Here is a 25,460-nt window from a genome sequence, read left to right on the forward strand (position 1 = left end):
TTCTCCTTTGTTACTGCTCCTGTTTCAAACTCTCTCTTCTTATGGTAATAAAAGACAGCTGAAAATGATAGTGTATTTAGCAATTGACAATATCATTTTATACATAAAAAGAGCAGAAACAACTTGATTAATACGAGACAAATACATTTCGTAAGTGACAAAGCCACTTTTTATACATAAAAATTAAGAGCTGTGACATTTGGGTCAGATTATTATTGCCCAAAATCTGCTCCAAATCCAAAGTAGAACCAACTAATCAAATCCAAATCCGCTCTGACGTTTGTGGTGCTTTTATTTAATCTAGTTTACAATGTGCGTCCTCTTAGAATAGAAGACAAATTTGCAATTGCACGTTTTGGATTTGAATACTAAATAAACCTACTTCCTGTTTCTTCTTATCATTTGTGATATTAAATTCAAATTAATTTGGACTTTGTACAGTCAAGAAAAGCGTGCTGAGCTTAACAATGGCACGCAGCAGGGAAAATAAAAACGCCATAGCAACTTGCTTCGCCAATATAAATAGTGAGTCAACCTATAATTGGATCCACATTGGGGGCCTAGTGCACAGAGCCCTATGAAGTGTAAAAATAAAAAAATGATTGGATGAGTGAGGATAAAGTGCTTCACAAATTTAGTCAATTATTGCAAATCTAAAAAGAATATATATATATATATATATATATAGAGAGAGAGAGAGAGAGAGAATGATAACTCTGGTTATTTATAGTTACCCAATTATCTAAACAGGGTCACCATCTAAAGTAAATGATATTTGAAGAAAAAAACAAGGAGAAAATATTGTGAATTAATATTAGATGACGAAAATGTTCATCAGTTTTTTTCATTATTTTTCTTTTAACCATTGTTTTTCTCCTAACCATTCATTAAATTAGATTGAGTGACCCCTGTTAGAAGGTTGAGTAACTCTAAAAAACTATAATCACTATATATATATATATATATATATATGATCAGCTAGCAGACATCTATTACTGGATTGATCTTTTTTAGTTTTATAATGCCAAAAACTGTCGCAAATAGTGTATGTGACATTCATTGTTGGATTGATTTTTTGAATTTTGATCCTTTTTATATACACTCGTCACTCTCTCTAGTAGTTGAAAGAGCCTCCTTTGCTGAAGCCGTCCATTTGAACAGCGAAATAAATCATCCCTCAATAGTAAGTATTTCCCTACTTCTTTTAATGACGAAGGGGGAGACCGACAGTTTCTAAGTGAAAGCGAAGGGGGTTCATACCCCATCATAGCAAAGTGAAAGCCAAGGGTTCTTATTTCTTAAGGTCGTCGTCTGAACCACCTTTCTTTTATTTATGAAGCCAAGTAATCTATTCGGAATTGTCTTTCATCCCAATGCGTAACTTGTATCCATGAGCTTTATATTAGCATAGATTTCCAACAAGAAAACCAATAATCTCTTTTAGAACCTTCTACCTACTTAAGGGGTAAAGAGAGGCGCTTTCACCTCAAGCAAGGAATAGAACTACAATGGAAAGCGGAACTGCTTCTACATAGCCCACCTAACTTTCGGAACCCCGAACCGCAGATCCTTGAATCCCTTGACATGCTATGCTAGAGTAGTTGAACTGCTCTCAACCCTCAGTCGTGCAGCAGCAACTGCCTTGTGCACACTTACCAAGATAGAAATAGCCTGTCAACCAACCGTCAAGTAAGAAGAGAGTTCCACAGTTTCAATGCTCTCAAAGCACTCGCAAAGCAAAAAAGAAGTCATCAACAAAGTAAATGTGGGCTTTTATATATATATATATATATATATATATATACATATATATAAACAAAAAGAGATGGAACTTTTTATTATCTAATATTAGTTCTTATACTTTTCTCAATGTTTTTTCTTTCTACTACCTATCATAATGAATCATGACCCACATCAACAGTGAGATGACACCATCCACTCACTCTGAGTTGGGTTTACATATTTTTCACATTGTTTTTCTTTCAACTACCCATCATAATGGATAAAACGACCTGAGTGAACTCGATAAATTTAGATAGCGTAGCGAGAGTCACTATTCTCTCTCTCTCTCTCTCTCTCTCTCTCTCTCTCTCTCTATATATATATATATATATATATATATATATATATATATATATATATATATATATATATATATATATATATATATACTTGTGGATTTCTTTGTCTGGGTTTCAATAAAGAAATCCACACACACGGCCTCATTGGATGGAGATTAGCAGCTCCTATTTTATACGTATATATACCCAATTTTGTTGAACACCTTAGAGGCCATTTGGCAAAAGCAACTTGTTGTTATTGTCTTATGAATATGCCCCAACAAAAATGGGGCATATCTATGAAACACGGTGGTCTATGAATCCACCATATTTTTTGAGACAGATAGTCAAACAGCCTCTTAAGGACCAATGTTACAAATCTCAGTTCGTATATGGACTCGACCAGATATGAAATAGATTTAGGGGTCAGCAGATATTCGAATAAAATAACATTTAAAAGGTAGTTTTTAATTTGCCTAGGGAAATCATCAAGGCCATTCCTTTTCACCATCGTTGGTCTGGGAATGTGTATTATATGTGCATCAGAAGTGTACTTACATTCGAACCGCTGGTTCATAAATTCTTAGGCTTTTACATATTAAAAAAAAAAAAAAAAGCTGTGTTTCAACCATAATCTTAGATTTTTATATAAAAATGAAGATGTGTTTCGGTGACTGTTGAAATTGGGTTTTGCGAAAAAAATTACTGTTGTTACAAAATATCATTTTCATAAGGGACTGACCCCCCCTTCTCTCCCAAGATTACTCACAGAAAATGTCATTTTTATTTGGTGATGTCAACTGATCAAATTTGAATTGGATATTCTGGTGCCAAATCTGTTTTTTCGATTGTTTACATATTCTGATTTGAACTGAGATTCAAATACAATTTATGATAAGTCATATTATTATTTGAATTCCACATCCAAGTTCACATTCTAAATCCATTACAAATCTCATTTTTAGATGGACATCTGAATATTTTTGCCCCAATCCAGCTGACTTTGAAAATGTAAGGGCATTCTATACGGTATATATATTTCTTTAAAACTATATCAGATCAGAATCTGAGTTGAAATGATATATTTATTCTGAATCCAATTCCTATCAGATGTCATCTCTAAAATCCAAACCCAATCTGATTTCTTAATCAAATATTAATTTTTTTCCATATCTGACTATTACTTGATGGTTTGATTAGATATCTAATCGAAATCAGATATATCGACATCCCTATTTTTATATTGTCACCAAAAGCATAGAAACCCCACTTTAGAAACTGGTTTAAGCTGAGGTTGTCACTAAAACCTAGCTTTCACCAAACATCTTTTTTTTAGAGGTGACATCCAAGTTTTGACAAAGCCAGTACCATTGCGTCAGACAATTCAAGTTACTGTTTAAGCTTGTGGTAGGTGATTGATGGTGACATCTACACACACAATTAGGGATATCAATACATCAGATTCGAATTTGATATACTGTTAACCATATCTATTTTTCCCAATACACACATGCAAGGATTAAAATTTGGATTCCAATAAAAACAAAAAAAAAATCATATTTAAATCCAAACTCTAATTTCACAATTTGAATCTGTTTTTTTTTTTTCATTTACATATGAATCCTAATTTTGAACCAAATCTGGCTTATTTTCAAAATGTAAGGGCGTTGGACAAAAGATATTTGTTTAATTAATTATCCAATTTATATCTGATCCATTAATATCCCTAGTAATGTTAGAGACCTTACATCGTAGGCTCATAGCAAAATAATTCGGAAAACCTCACTCTCACCAGCCCATTACTGCATGTTTGCTTCATTTTTCAAAAAAATTGGGATAATCTCAATTGCCCATGCATGATAAAGAGTACTTGTTTCTCGCACTACCTATTCGGAAGCAAGCTCAAAAGCACCCTATTGTCCCATAGATTTCCTGAGAAGGTAATCGTTCTCATCAATATCAAAATATACATATGTCAATTCGACCAACTAGCTTCTCTTCGAGAATAATTTTTTTACGGTGATTTTTTTTTTAAGGAAAAGGAACGGGAATGGTGGTCCATATGGGCATACTATAGTTGGGCAGATTGATACAGAATAAAAGCAAGATCATGAGTTCAATTCAGTAGTGAAGCCACATGGTCATTAGTGTGAATAGTTGTCCACACCAGTTTCTTAAAATTTTTTATTTTTAAATAGACATCTTTAAACATTTATTCTTTTATATATATATATATATATATATATATATATATATATATATATATATATATATATGCACAGATATGAGTATTTTTAAATGAGTGTCCCTCAAGCTAATTTTTCTAACTCCACTACTGGTTCAATTTTCCTTGGCGCTGTGCCATTTTGCCAATAGGATGTGATCATAGAAGTGATTAATTTACTATGGACATGATCATAGAAGTGATTAATTTACTATGGACAGTACCTACAAATAGGGAAACTTCTAATTACCTCAACCATTTAGTTTCGACAGGCACATGCGCTTGACACTGGTAAAGTGTTGACAACTACTCAACTATAAACCAATGTTTTCTACGGAGAAGCTTGTTTCTCCAGGACTATTTATCCGAACAAAAAATTGATTTTCTTTTATAATTTCGCGTGAAAATTATAATCCGTGATGTAGGTGGAGCATGACAAGGACAAATGTGGGCATGTGTGGGCAATTGCCCACACAATCCAATAAAATTTCTACATTACCATATTTATTTGACACCATATTTTTGCATATTCATATGCAAAATGCTCTTCAAATATGTGTAAGGACCTACTTTAGTAGATGGAAGTGCTCATGGATTCAAATCATCGTCAGCGCACCAAACTCGAACCTGGATATGTGCATCATACTGGTGCACAAATTTTCATATGTCAATATGATTAATGACTAAACTAGTCATAGTTCATATTAAAAAGGAAAACTTTTTACACAATTGAAAATGAGAAAATGTGAAAAAGACTATCGAAAACATTTCTTTTAATAAATTATTAAAATGTTCTTCCCTTTTTTGCTATGCACCACCTAACTGTCCCAATATATCAAAAAGAAAAAACTCACAGTTTTCTAAAGAAAGATTTATATGTTTATTGATGAGGCCCTCTTTTGTCTTTCTCGTCCAAAGTGAGCATCGCAATTTTTGTCTTGTTTCACAACTACCAAAACAGGGACCGCCTCTACTACTTTTCTCCATATCCAGTTAAATATCATATATGGAACTAAGTTTTTTTTTTTTTTTTTCTTTTAGTAAATCGAGTGTCGATGCAGCCTTTATAGATTGCTTTAAAAGATAACTTTGTGAAAACAAAATCACTTTGTCAAAACAACTTAACGGCAATACTAAGTCTATTGTTCATTGTCTCGACAACAAGCTTCGATGCAGCTCTGTACTCTACATGCAGATGAAAGGCAAGCGCCCTTGGCCATCTTTTGGGCAGCTTTCATGCTCACCTAAGGTAACTTAGAGGATGCATATATGGCTGCAAAATTTTATTAAATATTATCCCTAAGTTTGATGTAGGTACCTTGTTGGAATATTATCCCTAGCTCCTTTAAGGGGAAGTTGGAAGCAAAAGCATTTTTTACTCTCTAATATGGTTAAAAGCACTTGCACTAAGCTTGTGTTTGATTCCCCAGGGAACTCAGATTCGAGGAGATCTGAAATCCACGATAGATGATTTCAGCATCCACCCCCAATGTAGATCTCAAATCCACTGTACTGTGTAAAAGAAAGTGGACTTGCGATCCGATTGAGAGGGGATTCGATCTTCAAAGCCATAGCTGCGATGCTGTTATCAAACGCGACCTTAAGAAACTAATCGAACTGTAGTGTTTGTAAAGGGTCTTCACTGGTGAATGATGTGATGTAAGCTTGGACTTTCACTAGTGATTGATGTGTTATGTACGGTCGATAATTGCGATATTTTTTGTAGTGTTTTATCGCCAATTACAATTCCGACTTTTTCTTCTTAATCATTTTATTGAATTTTCCCGTGTAAGCATTATGACAGCGACGGATAAAAAATAAATAATTACTTTCAGGTAATAAAGGGAGTAAACTGAATAGAAAGATATAAAAAATTATGGACTCAGTTTAGTTAATGGTTCCCAAGGTGCTACATGTCAAAGTACTAATCGTAAGTGTCTTTTTTAATAGATTCTGTCAAGTTAATTGAAAGGCTACCAACCAATTTGCAGAATTTATGCATATAAATATTGGAAAAAAAACATCTTTGTATGGATCGGCCTTCATTAAGATCTATAGTTTTAAATTGAATGGTATGAAACTCAAAGCACCAAAAGCAGAGTTTGTATTTTAAGAGGATAGGAGAGAGAAGGGATTCGACTCACAACAGAATGAAATACTTCTCCTACTTATTTGAAATTAATCCGTAAGGAAAAATATTGTTTTAACAATTACTATGTATATGAGGCCTATTTGCATTTGGATCCCAAACCAACCCCTACTAAATGGACTGAGTTGCGTCTTTGTCACCAATCGTAGGGAGGATGTAGCTCTTTAAACATCCACCTAACAGAAAATACCATCATGTTACACACACACAATAATATTCATTCAACCAATGGTTAGTGATTCTTAATTTGTAAAAGATTTTCTATTCTCTTTTGAATCAACTTATGATGAGTCCAAATGCTCGATCAGAAAGTTATTAGGAGTGTCCCTTAGTGAGAAATTTGTGGCTGAAATTTATTAGGAGTGTCCCTTGGTGAGAAATTTGTGGCTTCGCCCCTATTGACATGTGTGTTGATGAATAATTAAATAAGATAGGGTAAATGGCCGTCATAGTGGACCGTTTTTTTTTTTTTGCATCATTGTTGTTTATATAAAGACTTGTACGCAAAAGTTGTGATGTGTGGAAAAGAATGGACGTCAACTCCCTTCTTTATTGCTAGTGTGAGCAGTTTTGTTTCTTGTGCTTAAGTATTTATGTGCAGGAAACAGACAAGGGGCATTGTGCATTCACGTGTTAGTCTTCTCTTTTATATTGTTTATCTGCTGTCATTATTTGCACAAATGAGAAAAGGAACAGGGATCGAGTGGGACTTCTTCATTCACAAGACCTAATTTAGGTTGCCAATATATTGGATGTAGCACTAAAAAGGTTAAGAAATGCTTCAAATCAAATTTAGGCCAATTACAGACCTACCAAGTGCAACAAGTTTTATTGCTATGGTGGACACAAACATAGACTGAACAAACATGGACTGACCCGAGTGGGATCAAAGAAACTAGCGGACTGATCACTAAATAGATAAGAGTAGGTGCAAATTTGGACATGGCTGTGTCCCAGATCTTCCACATGAAGACTTAGGCAGCAAACTTCCAACCTTGAGATCTTCAAGCGTATATAATATATACAATATACATATACAGATGGGGTGACGTGACGTTGCATACAAATGAAGACTTAAGCAGCCCGGCGAGCAAGGGTAGAGCCAAGGTAGGCCCCCGCCTCAAATTTTTTAATATATATATATTTTAAAAAAATTCACTTGTTGTATATAAAAATTTTCAAAAATGATATTTCGGTCCTAATCAAAATTTAGAAACCGAATAAATTTTTGTCCAAATATTCTACATAAATTTCTAGACTAAACCGAGATAGTTGACTTTCCAAAAACTCTAACAATAAAGGGAGATATCTATGCTTCATTTTTTTAAGAATGGGAGAAGAGATCAAACTGATTATTGATCCAAACTGGAGTTTGAAACTCATGTAATTAACTTAACCTCTTCAGGTTATTTGATTTGACTAATCCAAGAAGGGATAGATCTTCTATAAATCTCATTCAATTAGATGTAGTACTAGATTAAGAAAGATGTAATGCCCAAAAAAAAAGTTGACTTCTGAGATGTATTGGGCAGGAAACTCTCAAGTATGGTTGTAAGGGAAGGACTTGACTTCAGCTTGTGTAATTTTTTTTTTTAGAAAAATCATTTTTCTCACTCTTTTAGATATTTTGAAAAATGATGGTCCCCATGTTAAATTCTTTGGCTCCCTCCCCGCCCATGGATAGGGGGTTTCAATCAATAAGTGTGGCTTAAAAATAAATTAACTTCAGTATTGGCACATGGATCATTTATATTCTAAAATTTAGTTTTAGCACATGTGACATGATAAACCTTTTTCACCATATTGTCCCGTATTTTTTTCAAAAATCCATTCCTTTTTGTACCTAAATTATAGCATTCAATTAAATTATCCCCACGATGTGACACATAACATTTAGACTTGAAGGATAATGTGTGTTCTTTAATATAAGGTATTTAAAGGGTTATAATATGAGCAAGAAAACTTTGTAACTGTCTCATGAAACTGTCTCAACTTTGTGTTTTATGAATCTGACCCAACTTTAGGACTGATTCATGCAACAATCATACAATGTTCTTGTGGCTAGACAACCCTTAAGTAGTGAACGTTTCCATAATCAGCAACTGTCACATTTTTGCTCTTTTTGGAGGAATAAGTGCGGTTGGTCAGCTCCCTAAGTAAAGCTAAGCAACATCCAATGGAAACCTCCAAGTCGAATGATTGCCTTAATTCTAACTACAATGTCTTGATCATCAAAAGGACGCCATGTAATAGTTAGGTATGTAGATCAGATACATCCAATTGTTTGATCTGATCTTGGATTTGTTTTCTCAACTTATAAAAAAATGGATCCCATTATTAATCAAATTTAGACTTAGGAGCTAGTTTCTTAACTAATCTAAATCTAAGATCAGATTCCGTGCTATCATAGTTGGCTGACCCAACGAGTTGGTTCGGGAATCGCCTGAGTCAATCAGATTGTTATAAAATTTGGCCACGAGCCAAGGTTGGCCTGGCTCACCTCTGACTCGCCCATGACTTGGCCTGACTCAGTCTAACTCGCCCCTAACTCGGCCCGACTCGACCTAGACTGGACTGATTCAAGTTATTTTAAAACTCAACCGAGTCGACAAGTCAACTCACAACCTAGTCATCAATGATCCGAGTTCGAGTCACAAGTTTGTTTGATTCAGGTTATAAAACTCGACCGAGTCAACGAGTCAACTCACAACCTAGTCATCAACTGATCCAAGTCGAGTCACAAGTTTGTCAACTATGGTGCAAATCAGATTTGGATTTGGTCTAAAGAAAATATTTGAATCCAATTACATGGAATCTTATTATCCATATTTGGTAAAAAAATGGATCCCTCCCAAATTTGAAAAGTTTACATACCAATTCTTTTTTATGAGAATGAGATTGACTTCATGTTGGGGAATGAATGACTGAAACATGCTCAAAATTAGAGTGCCTTAAGGCCTGGTCCTCTGACAATGTCAAAATGCATCAATACCAAAATATAAATGGCTCTCTTAATTTTTCTTCTTGGGTGATTTTATATATAGCCATTCTTATCATTGTAATGGAATTTAAACGTGTCAAATGTGGTGACTTCTATTGGTCAATTTTACTGGTATAAAGTATCTTTAGCAGCCCATATAATCGACTTGTGTGTTAATGAATGATTAAGTAAGATGGTGTAAGCTGGTGGGCAAGTAACCAATAAAGTATGTAAATTGTATGTTCAGATTTTATATTCAAACCAACCACCATCACATGTAGTCAAGTTGGCATTATGTTGATCATGCATTCAAAATTATTGATCGCATTTTTTTATCATCCATGGGTCATTGTATTATCTCACGGTGACAAAGAGATTAAGACATGAATATTCATGACTCACTGTTTTATCTTATGGTAACAGAGAGATTATGAATATGGTGATAAAGAATGGACAGCCAAATTTTGGAATGTCTGTAGGATCTTATTGATTAGTATATTAAATGTTGGTCAATCTAACCTGTTGTGCACTACAACAATAAGTATCGTGTTGATCATATTTATACACAATATTCAGATCATGAGCACAATTGAAAAACCTTCATTGACATAAAAACTAAATGCGTACATCAGTGGCATAGCCATGTATATATTATCAAGATGGAAAAAGTTAGTCAATATGATACGACTTTTCCAATGGACTTAACAAATTCCTCTATCTATTGGTTTCCATGATCTTCTTTCTAGTCGTCGCATTTGATCCTGCTGATCAAGTGTAGTTTCATCTGTGCAACAACAATATCCTTCTTGGCTTTGTTGTGCTTGATATTTCAGCCAATTAACCCTTCGTTGTTTTCGGAACCTTAACCAATGAATCGTCCAAGTCCATCTACAGTTTGACTATATGCAACTAAATCTACCAATAGAAAGAAGGAAACATTTAGCATAAACAAATAGACATGCAACATGACTTGTTTAACATGTCATTTCCACGTAAGATAGAAAGAACTACAGATAGTTACAAGAGGACTTACGCATAGTCATGACTGCACAAATAGGGACCAACACGTATTACATAATATAGAAGCTTGCTATAGTAGCCTAGAAGTAGTCAAATATTGATTTAAGAAGTTCAAAAGGAATAATTTTTATTCATACCAGTTGGCAATGCATAGAGGTTCAAAAAGGATCTTGACGTTTTACTCTGTACATACTAATGTTCTAATCATTAGACATAGTGATATTTATTGATTTTGTTCTGTAACAACTTACATAGTATCGGAGGTGGAGCCAGAAAAATCTGGCTAAGGGGCACTATGTATAAAAATTTTAAAATTTTAAGGGGTACCAATATGTATATTATGAAAAATTGCTCAAAAATATCAATATAAAAAACACGAAGTTTCTTTAGGTCCATGTGGGCAATTGCCCACACGCAGACTGTGAGTCATCACTACAGTAGAAACTCTGTGTGCAAGCAATGCTTCATTTTCAAATGATAATGGAGCCTAACGGACAGTGATACATGAGCTGCAGGCTAGACCTAATGTCAAGATCATAAAGAATCTGTTGAATGGTTTCAATTATTTAGAAATGGCCCAAACTCTGCCTCACTTCATCTTAGTGGCACAAATTCAAACTTATTGCTTCATTCATGCCCAAAAAACCAATCCTGCCGTCAAACATTTCTAGCATTGTTTTCCAAGTGATGTCTGAAAGGAATTCTAACTTAGTAGGAACCATTTATATTGTTGAATACTGTATATAAGCTGCAAAGAAAAACCAAACTAAAAACTGGGACAAACAAAAGTAAACTCTATTATTGAATACATCAACTTTCCCCATCTTCATTCCTCTTGTTCTACAAGGATTCAGGAAATTAAAGCGGGTTGATCACGCTTTCAATCTGTAGGCTTTTGCGCACGCAAGATAATACAGGAAATTGAGCACACCCAACACAGCCAATGTCCAGTACACATTGTCCAGACGCCCCCGGTTGACATCATCCGGTAGCCAGCCGGTGACCCTCCGTATCGCACCCAAGACCGGTGCGCCGAGGTAGAACCCAAGTCCGGTGGTCAACGACATCATCGCCGTGCTGGTCGCCTTGAGCGACTCCGGGAACTCCTGGTAGTAGAGACTCAACTGGCCGGGTATGAAGAAGGCCGAGGCGATGCCGTTGAGCAAAAGCGCCGGCACCAACAAGAGGGCAGAGGTCTGCTCGGTGCGAACGCCTCGACTGTGCATCATGTTGAGCCTTCTTGCTTCAGCGACCGCCATGGACACGAAGCTGGCAATGGCTACTACATGTCCGGCGCCGATCCGGTGGAGCAGAGAGGGGGAGATGCGGGGGATTCTGTCGAGAAGTGGGTAGAAAAAGCGGTCGACGATGGGGAGAAGGATGGTCATGCTGAGAAAGGGGAAGACCTGGAAGGAAGCGGCGGGGATCTTGAAGTGAGGGCCCAAGCTCCGGTCCATGGCAAGGACTTGGAGGGTGGTGAGCGTGACTTGGACACCGAAGGAGACCATGAGGTAGATACCGGTGGACCAAAGTGGGAGCAATTTCAGGAGCTTCTTCAGGTCTTCCACCTGCTGCATGGTGCAGAGCCTCCATGGCTTTGCTAGCTTGCCGTCTTCGTCGACGTCTCCTTTAGTTACCAGAGCTGCTCTGTTCAAGAACCTGCAGGAATGAAAAATATCTGATGATTCAGTCCCGATGGGCAGGGCGTGAAGGGAATCCACTGCCTCAGTGAAAAGCCAAAGTTTTTTTTTTTACTTTTGAAGTTTAAAATTAGGATTAGGTAACTTATAGTTATTTATTTTAATTTAAGGATAGTTTTTGTTATATTTTTAATATATAAAAAAATAGTGTCCATGAAAATGAAACTAACTACCAAAACCCTGACAAGACAACAGTCAAAGAAAATGCCAAATACCAATAAATTTGTGGAAAGAAAAACTTTTCTCCTTCCATTCATTCTGCTTTCCAAGTTTTGTTTTTTTGTTTACTTTACATGGATGCTAAATCCTCCCCCTGAGGGACCCATTGACTGGATGGCCGGAAGGTGATCTCTTGGAATTTATTGTATAGAATTTTGTCGTCTAACACCACCGCATGGGATGCCATCAACTTTTTATCTTCCTTTTAATATCACCTGACGTTTTCCTTTTTGGCATTCAGTGGTGGAATTAAAAAGGAGAAAGAAAACATAGGAAACAACATTGAAATTTAAAGAGTCTAAAGGATCCAAACATATAATTTTCAACTAGTACCATGGATTGTAAAAGTAAAAAAGAAAAAAAATCAATGATGTTTTTTTTTTTTCTTCTTGAAGGTTGAGAGGCTTTAATTATTTGCCAATTGGTGGTTGGTAAGCCTGGGCACCGGGCCGGGCCGCCGGTGGGTACCCGGTACCCGGCCCGACTCGGGCCTGGGCCCGGGCCTTGAAATAAGTGATAACGGGCTTATATTAACGGGCCCGGCCCGGCCCGGTAATAAACGGGTCGGGCCCGGGCTTCAAACTTTGATTGTCGGGGGCCCGAGAAGCCCGGTATATATATTTAAATTAAGTTATGTTAGGGTTTTGGTTTGGTTTCATTTCATTTTCTAGTTTCATTGTTTCTCCCCAATCGAGCATCGTTCTGCTATGCAACTGAAGAGAACGGCAGTGGTGGTGAAGGGCATCGGTGGGGAGGAGCCGGTGGTGGTGGTGGGCGTCGGTGAGGGAGGAGCTAGTGGTGGTGGTGGGCCTTGGTGAGGGAGGTGTCTGTGGTGATGGATTGCATCGATGGGATAGGAGCCGATGGTGATGGAGGGCGTCGGTGGGGGAGCAGCCCGTGGCGGTGAGGGACAAGCTGATGAAGAGGACAAGCAAGAGGGCAATGAGAGGCTGGCGTGGAAGAGCAGATTGGAAGAGGCAGCGATCAACTTGGTGGTCTTGAACAGGCGGAGGTAGCTGTTATAGTGCTCCAGTTTCGCCGCATCATGCCTTTAGACGACGACCCCATTCTATTTCCATACTCTTCCTCTCTCGTTTCAGAAACCAGTGTCCCAACATAAGAAATTTGCCTCTTGTTGATACTTTTCTCTTTAGAAAAAGAAATTCACAGCAAGAAGCGCCCAGCCCGTCCCTTAGGGCCCATTATCGGGCCGGGCCGGGCCTCGGGCATAAGATCAAGCCCGAGGCCCGATTAATTGTCGGCCCGGCCCGGCCCGATTATTAACGGGCCGGGTAACGGGCTGGCCCGATACAATAATTGGGCCCAATATTGGATTCTTTTATCGGGCCGGGCCGGGCCCGATGCCCAGGCTTAGTGGTTGGTGCATGTCGGTTTGTGAAGGGTCCCCAAAATTTGGAGCACCAGGTATTAACTGGCACTCAAAGCTAAATTTTCTTTTGTCATATAAAGTACAAATGTGCACAGTCTGAGACGTTATTGTGGCTATAGCTAAGAACTTTTGCCAAATTCATTTCAACTCATAAGCAATTGGCAATTCCCATTAAGTTTTATTTTGAATGGTAGATTTGTTTGTTCGACCAGATTCATTAACCAGCTTACCTTATTTATGCAGTTGTTGAATTAGGTCTATTTTATTGAAAAGTATCACTTGCATGTAGGACAGCTAGTTCATTTGATTAAAGTCTAATAGCTTTTTTTGTTGATAAAATATTGATTCATCAAGTTCCAAGGCTTTGACGCAGCTGATTGGATCAGCCACTAGGCGGCCAGTCACTGGTTCAAATTTCGGACGGACTTAATCAAATGAGAAGAAGCATTAGCATAGAACAACAAACCTGAAGCTGGAAGTTAATGGTGGATTCTTTGGCAGTGCTCCAGCTCCATCAAGTACTTCACCAGAGTAATAGTCATCTTCCTTCATTGACGGCAAAACCTTGATCTTTCGGCTCGCGCCCACGATCACTCGAGCCATGCTAACAAACGGGCTGCCCTGTGGTCTCACATCCCGGTAGCGAGCTCGCCCTAGAAGGATCATGACTAAGGCAATGCCGTTTAGCGCCATGCACAGTCCATAGCCCCAAACCCAGCCCACATTGTCCAAGATGTAGACAACAACTGTGTACGAGATAAGGGTCGCAAAAGTTGTCGCGAAGAAGTACCAATTCACAAAGGCTTCCTGGTCCTTCGCTTTGTCGAACTGGTCCGCGCCGAGGGCTATGTAGATATAGCTCGTCCCGGCGGCACCTAGGGCGACCAGTGCATAGACACAGCATAGGATGGCAAAATGAGCCGCTGATGGCTCACACCAGCTTGAAACCTGCCCACAGGGTGGAGGAGCTAGAGATGGCAGTACTGCTGTGAGAGTCAGGGCAAGAGTCCCCTGCACATTGAAATAGAATGTTTAAACATGATCAACCTAACTTGCCAAAGAAAGAGGAAGACCAAGTTAACACTTGGAAAAATCTCCATGGCCATGTATACGCAATGTGACTAGAAATGCAGGTGGCTTGCAAAAGTTGAACCTTTTTTTCCATGCATATGTTTGTGGATCTTTTGCTCGTATAATGTTCGTGTTGCCTTCATGCAATTGAAAAGACCAAAAATATTTTGGATCATAATTGGAGGGATAGTAATTCATTCTAGACAATATAAAACTTTAATGATTCTGAGAACTCAATCTATGGTTTATAAAGTATTGTGTTAAAAAATACATATAGGATTCCTACTAATTTACAACATGTATATACACACATGTTTTAATATGCTAAATTTCAAATAATGCTGGATGGATACAAATTAACTTTTGGTTCCTGTATTTTTGCTACACAAGGAGTAGTGATGGTTTATGATACACCTATGGTTCATATATAAGTGCTTTCAGCAACCATTCATAGAGCTTTTAGTGATGAATTTTGAATATTTAACATCTGGTAAACATCTTTACATAAACTCTCACATGAAGTGATCTCAAATAAGAAGGATCCTACCAACTGATGTCTTTGATGTCGTCTTCAAATTGGAGGATAAGGATTTTAAAGCATTTAACTGCCATGGTTCATCAGATTATTTTATTTATCCTAGTCATATAAATGAAGAGAAAATTATAAATAACTTAATTTTTTGATGGAATGTTAGTTAACTGTCAAATGCTTGAAAAAGTACAAGTAATAGCATTCTAAGCTTATAAAATAATTCACAATGCTTAAGATACACTTAAAATATAGTTTATCCTTATTTCTAAAGAAAATTTTCAAAAGAGTTACTCTCTTTTTCTTTCGTTCTCTAGAAAGTGTAGTTGTGGGAAGAGAGAATAGAAAATTGTAAATTACATGGGACTCTTCGCTTAAGATACTTTAGTTTAATGTTTTTCCATTATGAAACACGTGTTTGCAAATAAGTTTACAAACTTAATCAATTATTTGTAAGTTTTTAATTAATGTTGGACAGCTTTTTTTAAATTATACCCATTGCTGAAACTTGAAGGAAGCCATCGTAAACAAGCCATATATATATATATATATACCTACCACAAAAGACAGGAGAAGGGAGATGGAGATGGTGCGGAAGCAGCCAAGAAAGGAGTCGCAGAAGACGGCACCGGCAACAGGAGCGAGGCTGATGAGAGCCGTCATGGTGTTTGTCATCTGCGCCAACTTGATGCCTTGGATGTGGTACCTCTGATCAACGTACACCAACAGGTCCGTCGTCACCCCGAAGAGGGCGACGGTCGCCGCCGACGCACTCCCTGCACACACCAATTCTATGGTCTCAATCCTCAGGACTATAACTGACACTCGGCTAACAACCGGTCAATTGATTCTGGTTTCCGGTCAAACACGGTATGAATAAGGAATTCTTAAAAATTAGAAAATAATACTTTAGGAGTTTTTGATGGTGTTTTGCATTCAAAACAGTGTTCGAGGTGTGTTTTGGTAACTATTGGAAACTGGGTTTGTGAAAAAATTAGTATTGACAAAATGTTGTTTTCAAATAAGAGTAAATAACACAAAAAATGTTGTTTTTTGTGTTGTCTTCAGTAAAGCGGAAGAAATATTTCATGGTATCATTTGGATGAAAGTTGAATCTCTCACTTAACCTCTCATTTTAGAGTACATGATCTTTCGGTGTCTTCAAGTGCTACTTGCTACGCTTCAACTTACGAGTTAGGTGGTCTCTCATTTGCAACACAAAAAGTTAATATTTTAAGAATTTGAAACGTAAACTAACCACCTACTAACCCGATCATTGCACCAACCTCCTCAAAGGTCATGTTTTTGCATTGTCACCGATTAATTTGTATACTAAAAGCTGGTTAAAAACACTGGTTTCATCTGCTTTTTTAAGGCACCGTCCAAACAGACCACAAACTTTGATGTGTTTCTTTTATGTAACTGTCTAGAGTACATTAGAACAATAAAGTAAAAAGTTTGGCACTTTTAGGTTATTCAAACAAAAATTTAGTGGAGTTTTGTGAAACGTATATTTTTAAAATAATTATTTCTTTTTATTCTTTTATTATTAAGAGTGCCTCTGGGTTCTGTCATAGCAACTAATCCTCCATTTTTATGCCTAATTATAAAGACAAAACTATCCTTAAGTGAGAATTATGTTCGGGTTCAACCAAAAGTCTTTCCTTCCTCAAAACTCTTTTGAAGCAGTTTGGCCGTTGAAACACTATAATTAGATTTGAGCTCGAGTTGTGCAATATAGAAGGCGAGCCAAGTTCGAGCTGACCAAGCTCGGGCTCGACTCTGCTCTTGTTCACTCCTATGAAACACTCTATAGTGTTTCATTAATTTGTTCTTAAAATTGGTATAGGTTCATAAAAATGATTCATAAGACATGCACTCATAATTTGTTCCAACTACCAAACAATCCTAAAATTTGTGTAGATTCTCAGTACACTTTGATTGGGGTTCAACCAAAGGTCTTCCCATCCTTAACATTTCACACCATCCGCTGTCCATGCTTGCGTTGACAAGTCACCTTAGTTTCTTACTCTTTTTTTTTTGCATAAAATATATCACCCACAAGTTCATAAAAAATGAAAAACCTTAATTCCACGGAACACCGAGTCTTGAGTTAACCATGCCCCTTGTCCAACAGATCGAGTGCGCGTAACAAATATACACGAAAGAAAAAAAAAAAAGGATTTGAGGTATTTTAGAAATCTTCATAAAAATGTATATTTTAAATTTTTAACTTTTTCATGACCCTTTTTGTTTATATAAAAAGTTTTTGGTCGTTACACACCCCAATGTACATGTATATGTCAAATTAACTATAAACGACTTTTCTTATGCAAGAAAAATGGATCTTCACTATCGATTGAGTTCTGCTCCAGAGGAAACAAAGCTCCTGCAAATGCCTCTAATTAAAGACAAGTGTATTCCGATCCAAATTCCCAAGAACGATAAAAAGTTCCATGCATCGAGGATGGCAGTTTGTTATTGGTAGCCACAAGAGATGGAGAACAAGTGTGAACAGGAAAATGTGAAGTTGGAAACTCACTCCGCAGTTTTTGAGTGTTCTTTAGGTTGGCGGTAGATAGAAGGCCATATAATTTTTCTAACCCAAAAAAAAAAAAAAAAACATGCCACTGCCGTCGATGAAGGTCGACTTTTAGCAATAAGACGAAACATATTCATTAAGAAACAGGTTTGTAGATCTTCCTTTCTTACTACAGAAAAGAAAACTGTCGCATGGTTAAAGCATGAGGAAGCCAGAGAATTCTCCGATAAGATGAAAGCAACCATGAGATGAAATGCTGATTACCAACCAAAGGAAACACATAAAGCAAGAGTTATAATTAACCAAAACCAGCATCGACTCCATGGAGAACATGCATGAGAGGTAGCAGACGACTTGGCTTACCTATGAGGAAAGGAGCGGTGATCCATCCACCTTTCCGGGAGGAACTCCGGCCAGTTTCGCTGCCGGAATCTTGGAACCGAAGCGTTGGAGAGCAGCCTTCGCCTTCCAGATCCTGATAAGCACGCTCTTGAATATTTTCCCTCTCCATCTTCTCCTTCGTCCTCTGCTTCCCCTTCTTCTCCCACCAAGCTCCTCTCCTTTTAAATGCGCTTCAGTTGTTGTGGTTTAGGTCAGTAAATGTTAAAGTAGAGGGTCCCATGGTTGGCATATGAAGTGCATGAACGCTTAGGAATGTGAAGCAATCTGATCCGGATTAATTTCACCAACCTTTTGTTTACGTGTTTGAGATTGCATCATATGATGGTAAGTCGGATGTCGCCGTCACTAGCCTCAGTTGACTGCGACAAAATGTACACGCTGCCGACCAAGCTGGTCCACACACTGGAAAAGCTATCCACGGTTCTTACTATTTGTGTTTGATTGCAAAACAGCAGATTTTGTCTATGCCCTCAATTACCTCACTGTTTTGCTTCCAACTCGGACATTAGGGTGTTTGGTAGGGCTGGCTCGTTACCCAAAAACACGAGTTCGGTCTCCGGACACATGAAACTCGAGTTTGGGCTAGGCCCTATTTGATTGAAAATAATATATATATATACTTATATATATATATATATATATATAATTATAATAAAATATTATAATTATATATAAAAAATCAATAAAATTAATATTAAAAATCTTCGAGCTCAATTGGACCGACCGGATAAGTTACTGGGTGGACTCAGTGCTTTTTGTTTTTTTTGTCCAACCCTGAGCTTGAGTCAAACGGAGTACCGGGTATCGATCAGGTACCCAACCTGACTTTCCGGCCACCCTTACATGCATTTATGGAGAAATGTTTGATGTGATTTTTAAGCCATTATTGGCTTAAAGAACACGCGGAACAATGACATAGTCATATTCCTTATTGTGTTGTTTTCTGGCCATATGGTTGAAGGCTAACTATTTTCTTTTCATGGCCTCAACAGCAAGCAATGTGTCATGCTTCGAACCTTTTACTCAAGGTGAACGTTGCACTGCATGGGAATTTTCCTTTAAATCCGAGTCAGATAAATATAGAGCTGGTCCAGCCACTCAACTCGAAGTCACTTGGTTAAGCTTGACTTAAGTACTCAAGGTTTTAGAGCTTATAAACAATTTGAGTTCGAGTTACTTGAACTCAACTCTATTAAGCTAGTTAATATTTTCTTCTTTTTTGTAATTTTTCAAACTTGAAAACCAAGGAAATAGCTCAAATCAAATATGGAGTTGGTAAATGAGCTTAAATAAATCGAGCTCAAGCTCTATCGAGTGGAGCTCAACCTAATAGCTTGACTCGTCACATGTCGAGTACAGACTTAAACCTAAGAGTTTTACTACGAATTAAAAGAAATTCTCCCCAATATGACACAACCATCTCCCCTCCTGACGGGTAAGTAAAAAATGAAAAGAAACAATTGCCCCATAGCAAGGCAATTAACGGGTTTTTTTATCTTCTTCCATTTTTTTGACGTTGGGCGTGCGCCTCAATCCGAGGGCAACGCATATGTGGTTCACGTGGAAAAGAAACTTTAGTGAAAAAATTATCCTTTTAAATTATATATATATATATATATATATAGGGAGAGAGAGAGAGAAGTCAATATAATGTTATCGTGTGCAGGATGGCTGGAATTAAAAAGCTTATTTTTAAAATGCACTTCATTTTTCTGGTTTTGGTTAGTAAATGTTAAAATAGAGGCCAAATTAAAGGGTTCCATGATTGCAACATGAGGTGCTTGGACACTAAAAGAATGGGAGAACTCTTCTCCGGCTTAATTTCACCAAGATTTTGTGCCAGCGTGTTTGCGTCAGCATCATCTGATGGTGCAAACTGGATGTGACCCTCACTTACCTTAGCCCCAGCTGAACTGAACGTCACAAAATGGACACAATGCCTACCAAGCTGGTCCACACACAAAGAAAGGCTACCCCATTTTTCACTATTGAATTGTATTGTTCAATTTATCCACGACATCCAGTACGTCAAGATTGACATTAAGGCGTTTGAGAAGAAGAAATTTGGGTCCTCAAAATGCATACTTTTACAGTAGCGAAGTCAGGATTTTTTGACTGAACGGCACTTGAGTCACCCACCCAGACCTAGTGTAGGCACCCAATATAATTTTTGAGTTATCAATTTATGAAATTTTTAACAGGCTAGTGTGGGCGCTGCCATGCCGACGAGCCCCCTTGTGTTTCTGCCACTGGTTCTTAACACACATACCAAAAGCATTAGCTTGTTGTTAGATGTGATTTTGCTGAGTGTTTGATTGTTGGATTTATGACCATCTTCTATAAACACAACCAGTTTTCTAGGGCAATATTAACGTAATGTTCTTGGATCATGTGTTTTGTGGACATATAATTCAAGGTTCTTTGTACAAAATTTTATTTAAGATGAATGTTGTTCTGCATGTAATTTTTTTCTGATTTTTTTTTAAGTCAGACGAATAATTTTTCAGGGATAATGACCCCCCGGCTCCTCTCAACCAGCCAGCCAGCAAGCAAAAAACCAAAAATAATAATATTTGTCCAATATATATCAATTATCAACTCAACATGTAAGGAGCACAGAACTCATAATAATGCGTCTTTCTTTTCTTCTTTTTTCTGTTTCCACGTCCTTGAATCTGCGCTACCCACAAAAACAACAATATACATATGTGGTTCATGTTCATTTTGGAAAGGAAGAATCCTTTTGGGATCCTTTCGCTACGGCGTCAATATATATGTGTCATTAAAAACGCATAGCTAAAATCTTGGCAAAGTAAGTGGCATCGCCAATATACTTTTTGCAATGGTTTTAGCAACACAAAGTAAAAATAATAATAATAATAATAACGATATGTCCAATTACATATAAATTAAAATCAGTCGCTTAGTGTCTATGGCTGGATTTCTTTTTTTGGTAATTTGTGACACTAAAAACCATCTCGACAATTAAATATTGTTGCTGAATGCACCATTTAGAATAGCTTTTAGCATTATAAAATAATTTTAAAATAAAAAATTATCTGTTTATAGGTGGGTGTCGAGACAAGAATTTGCAGTTTCAAAATTTTAACAGGAGTTAAAATATAATTTTTAAATTTTTTTATGTAAGTTAAACTAAAATTTTATATTTTACGTATAAAATTTTGCATTTTTAAAAATCACAGGAGGGGTCATGGGCGGCCCAGCCGGGCCCATTGGCCATGGACATTGGCTGGCTGATAGCCACAAGCTCCTAACACTAATAATATATAAGCTTGTTCTTCAGACAAAGATGTCAAACTTTACAACAAAGTTTAAAAAAAAAAAAAAGCCAGTGAAAATTCTGTTAAAATATTATGAATAGATTATAAGTTCATTTTTATCCTTTAGACCAATATAAATGTAATTTCTAGTTTCTTTTTTATAATATTGAAGTCTTGACTATGTTAAAGAGTGTCCGTCTCGCATGGATTTAGGCATTTTGAATTGAACAACGTACGTGTGCCTGTGTATAAATATTTGTTGTTTTTTCAGTCTTCGTTCTCCTCCCTGGTCTTAATTGTCTTCTTTTTTTTGTCATTTTATTTATTTTTCCACAGAAAGAAGAATCAGACAAAATGTCGTGGGGCTCCTTTTAAGGTCGCAAACAGACAAACTACGTACCAGTGGGGAAAGAAAATCTCATCATATCTTACGCTTAAGAGTGTAAAGCCAAGTTTGAATACACGGTAATAAAATGTCAGGTCGAGAGGACAAGGCAACATTATGATGGTAAAACGCTATGGCCCGAGTTCTATAGGCTGGTTAAACATTTTCATGACAATATCAAAGTTGAAAAAGTTTATACTACGATTGAATTTGGTTCCTTCATCACCTCCCACATAAAGCAATGGAGGGAAGTTATTTTGTGTGCAAGTTATCGTTGATCTTTGATATTTTTGTTTCTTTTTTGTGATATGGTATCTGTGTTCTTGAAGAACTGAGTCAGCTTTCGGATCTGTTATGGATGAAAGATAGCAGATTTTTAGTGTTATTTTTTCCTTTTGTACAGATAATTTTGTTCAATAAAGATAGGGAGCTGCATCCCCCAACAAGCTGCTAGTGCAAATGTCACTGACATTTCGTATCGGGTAGACGTCAAAGGGAACAAAAGTTCCAAGTTCCACCTACCGCATCTCACAGAAATTTTTGTTCCACTTGTTTAAGTGGAACTCTAATGACCACGTTTGCGTCTCTCAAAAAGTTCCACCAGTTTAAGTAGAACTCTAATGTATCAGGACTGAGCAAAACCACTTGTGATTAAAGTTTCATGTCTGTTTCGCCATGAAACTTTTCTGGATTTTCGAGTTTAAGTTCCACAGTGAAATACCACATTTTCTAACGTAGCAAAAACGTGTCAAGTAATACTTGGCTCGCACTTGGTCCAGCAGGTGAAAATATTATTGTGAAATATCATTAGTGATTGTATCTAACTCTCTTTCGCCCATGGATAACATGGTAAGCACCAGCGGCGGAGCCAGAAAAATTTGTTGAAAGGAGCACACATTCACGTATGTTCATCATATTTAAGAAAGCATTTGAAAAAACATTGAAGCTTAACATTTGAACATGTTAATATGAAAATAAAGGAACATTGAAGCGCTGGTGCTGACAAATTAATCGACAGGCTTCGACTATTCAATTCCAAAACTGAATTTATAGCACCGGAGAAAACCATTAAGCCACGATAAAAGTGTTGAGGTGCTTTGAACTAACCAAAAATAACTCTTCACACAATATTTTTTTCTTAAGTGGAAGAATCATTTGGCAATGACAAAAAATGATAAGGAAACCTGTCGTAAAGGAAACTGAATCTACAACAACGTCATTTGATTTAACCAACACTCCGTTGGATGCGAAAAATCTGAAAGTCCACTGTGACTGCGCGGCTAATGGTGACCGACGTCCCCACCTCACCAACCTCATTACTTTTTTTTTTCCTTTTTTTTATGAAATATGCATATATATTAAAAAATTAAATATAAAGTATTTATATGTATTAAAAATTTGAATAGTTATTTTAGCTATTCGAGTCACTTAACTTACTCATAAAAGCCATTCGACATATCCTAATGCATTATTAACATAAAACAAAAAAACGTGTATTTTTATCATCTAGCATTAATTCACTTCACAACTCATGACTAAACCAAAACTTTGAATAGCCAAAGTCACTTGTACTACATATATAGTTAAGAGAAACAAGATAAAAAGATGGTGGTATTTTAGTAATTTAATATTATTTAATACATTTTTCTCGCAACTATTCATTTGCTTCATATGAACAATTCTAGTTAGATGGTGTGCTATCCACCCATATTTAAGTATTTATATATATAGAAAAATGGGTAGTTACCTTTTCCTTTTAATGAGATTTGAGAAAATATACTTAATAAACTGAAATACCACTCGGAAGAGACAAATGTTTTCATTTGAGAAAAATTATGTATTTGTCTTTCGTGTAGTTAGTTCTTTTCGAAAAATGGTTTGACTTCCATTTTTTAACTTCAGATCCACCTTCTGATCATATTAAAATCAATGGCCAAAACAATTCTGATTAAGTTTCACATATAAAAGTCAGAAAGCTACCTATTATATATTCATATTTGGAAAGCGTCTAACTTGTCCAGTTTCAACGAACGGCACACAATGTCATTAAAATGCAGATTGAGTTGTGTGCATTTAGGTACACCCAACCCACATACGCAATAATAAGAGTAGAAATATAGTTTGGTAATTTTTTAAAAAGAAATATTCTTTCTAAATTTGTTTTTTTATATTTATTTTTGTATTCACAAAAGGTTTTCATTTTTTTTCGGTGTGGACTGAAGGTATTTTTGCCTGCACCATGCCCACAAAAAAATATATATTTTTTTATATTGGAACTTTCGTCATAGTGTACAAGTTCATACACCTTAAAATTTTACAATTATATAACTAGCAACTCTTAACAAAAGAATTTTCTAGTTCCCCGCTCACCTCTACCCCACTGTGCTCACCAGCCATCCTCGTCTTCTTTGTCATTATAAAAAGTGTTTTTTAGTGTTTTAGTGCATGTGTCCATAGAAAGCCAGCCTCCTTTTTGGACTAAAAGTTAGCAACAGGGGCCAGAAAGGTCGCTTGAGTAATTTAATTTGATACGTGTGCAGAAGCTATTAAAGAAAGTTCACATTGTTGATTTCGAATTTTTCACGAATTTAATTTGCACAATCTTATTATTATTATTATTATTATTGGGCTTTTGGACATGTGGATTGCATTTAAGTGGTTACATGTGAAACCTTAATTTTGTTATATGTATATGCTAAGTTACAAGGGTACGAGTACGATACAATTGAAAAAAATTGATTAGGAGTATAGTAGAGTGTATATGTAAATTTATATTTTTATATATAATAATCCACCAACATCATCAAAATTAAAGAAAATAAGTTCGATCTTCGTGGGCGCTAAACTTTGGGTGAAGTTGTCTCTCTTTCTTCCCTCAATTCCCCTCTCTATTTCTCCTCATAGCTAAGGGCATTCAATGGAGAGGGTAGAGGTCAATTATGGATTTAGTTTGTTTGTGTCATGTGTGTGTATATTATATTTTTTGAACTTCCTTTTTTGAGGGTCATATATATATATATATATATATATACACATACACACACAAACACATATCACACACACATATATATAATAATATGTTTATTTATTTATATATATAATATTTCATTCTCTTCAAAAAAATGGTTGACTCTATATTTTTTACTCCTTTTGGCTAAGATCAAGTGTACTGTAACTTCAACCCACTCCGCATACGTCGGCATGACCAATACCTTACATAAGTTTTGATAATTTGTTCCGCTTCATTCTGCATACCAGAAAAAGTTTCTCCCACCACTTGGTCATCCTGTCGCAGAGCAGCTAACAGTTTTGATTTCTTAGGATGGATACCAATATCACGAGCTATGTTCTTTAGATGGCTTGAAGTTTCCAGTGGTTGGAATTGAAAAATGAATGCAGCACAGAAGGTCCACTGCAAGCAGTTGCCTTATTTGTAGTATGGTTCGTCAGTTGCGGCCTCAGCATCGGCCTCTCTTCTCGGGGGCGGTTGCCCGCACCATGCTCACAA

At 36.6% G+C, this 25,460-nt stretch overlaps 1 protein-coding gene across 1 annotated transcript; it reads right to left on the reverse strand.

Moving 5' to 3' along the window:
* Window positions 1-11,179: 11,179 nt before the first annotated feature.
* On the reverse strand, window positions 11,180-18,440 carry LOC116253951 (protein NRT1/ PTR FAMILY 2.4-like). Its single transcript, XM_031628954.2, has 4 exons — window positions 18,248-18,440; window positions 15,901-16,118; window positions 14,209-14,753; window positions 11,180-12,092 (listed from the first exon to the last, which is right to left on the reverse strand). Exons 1-4 carry the CDS (start codon window positions 18,393-18,395, stop codon window positions 11,306-11,308), a joined length of 1,698 nt encoding a protein of 565 aa, XP_031484814.1. The 5' UTR covers window positions 18,396-18,440; the 3' UTR covers window positions 11,180-11,305.
* Between the last annotated feature and the right edge of the window lie 7,020 nt (window positions 18,441-25,460).

This window comes from Nymphaea colorata, chromosome 5 (assembly GCF_008831285.2).
Source record: "Nymphaea colorata isolate Beijing-Zhang1983 chromosome 5, ASM883128v2, whole genome shotgun sequence".
In the NCBI taxonomy this organism is placed as follows: domain Eukaryota; kingdom Viridiplantae; phylum Streptophyta; class Magnoliopsida; order Nymphaeales; family Nymphaeaceae; genus Nymphaea; species Nymphaea colorata.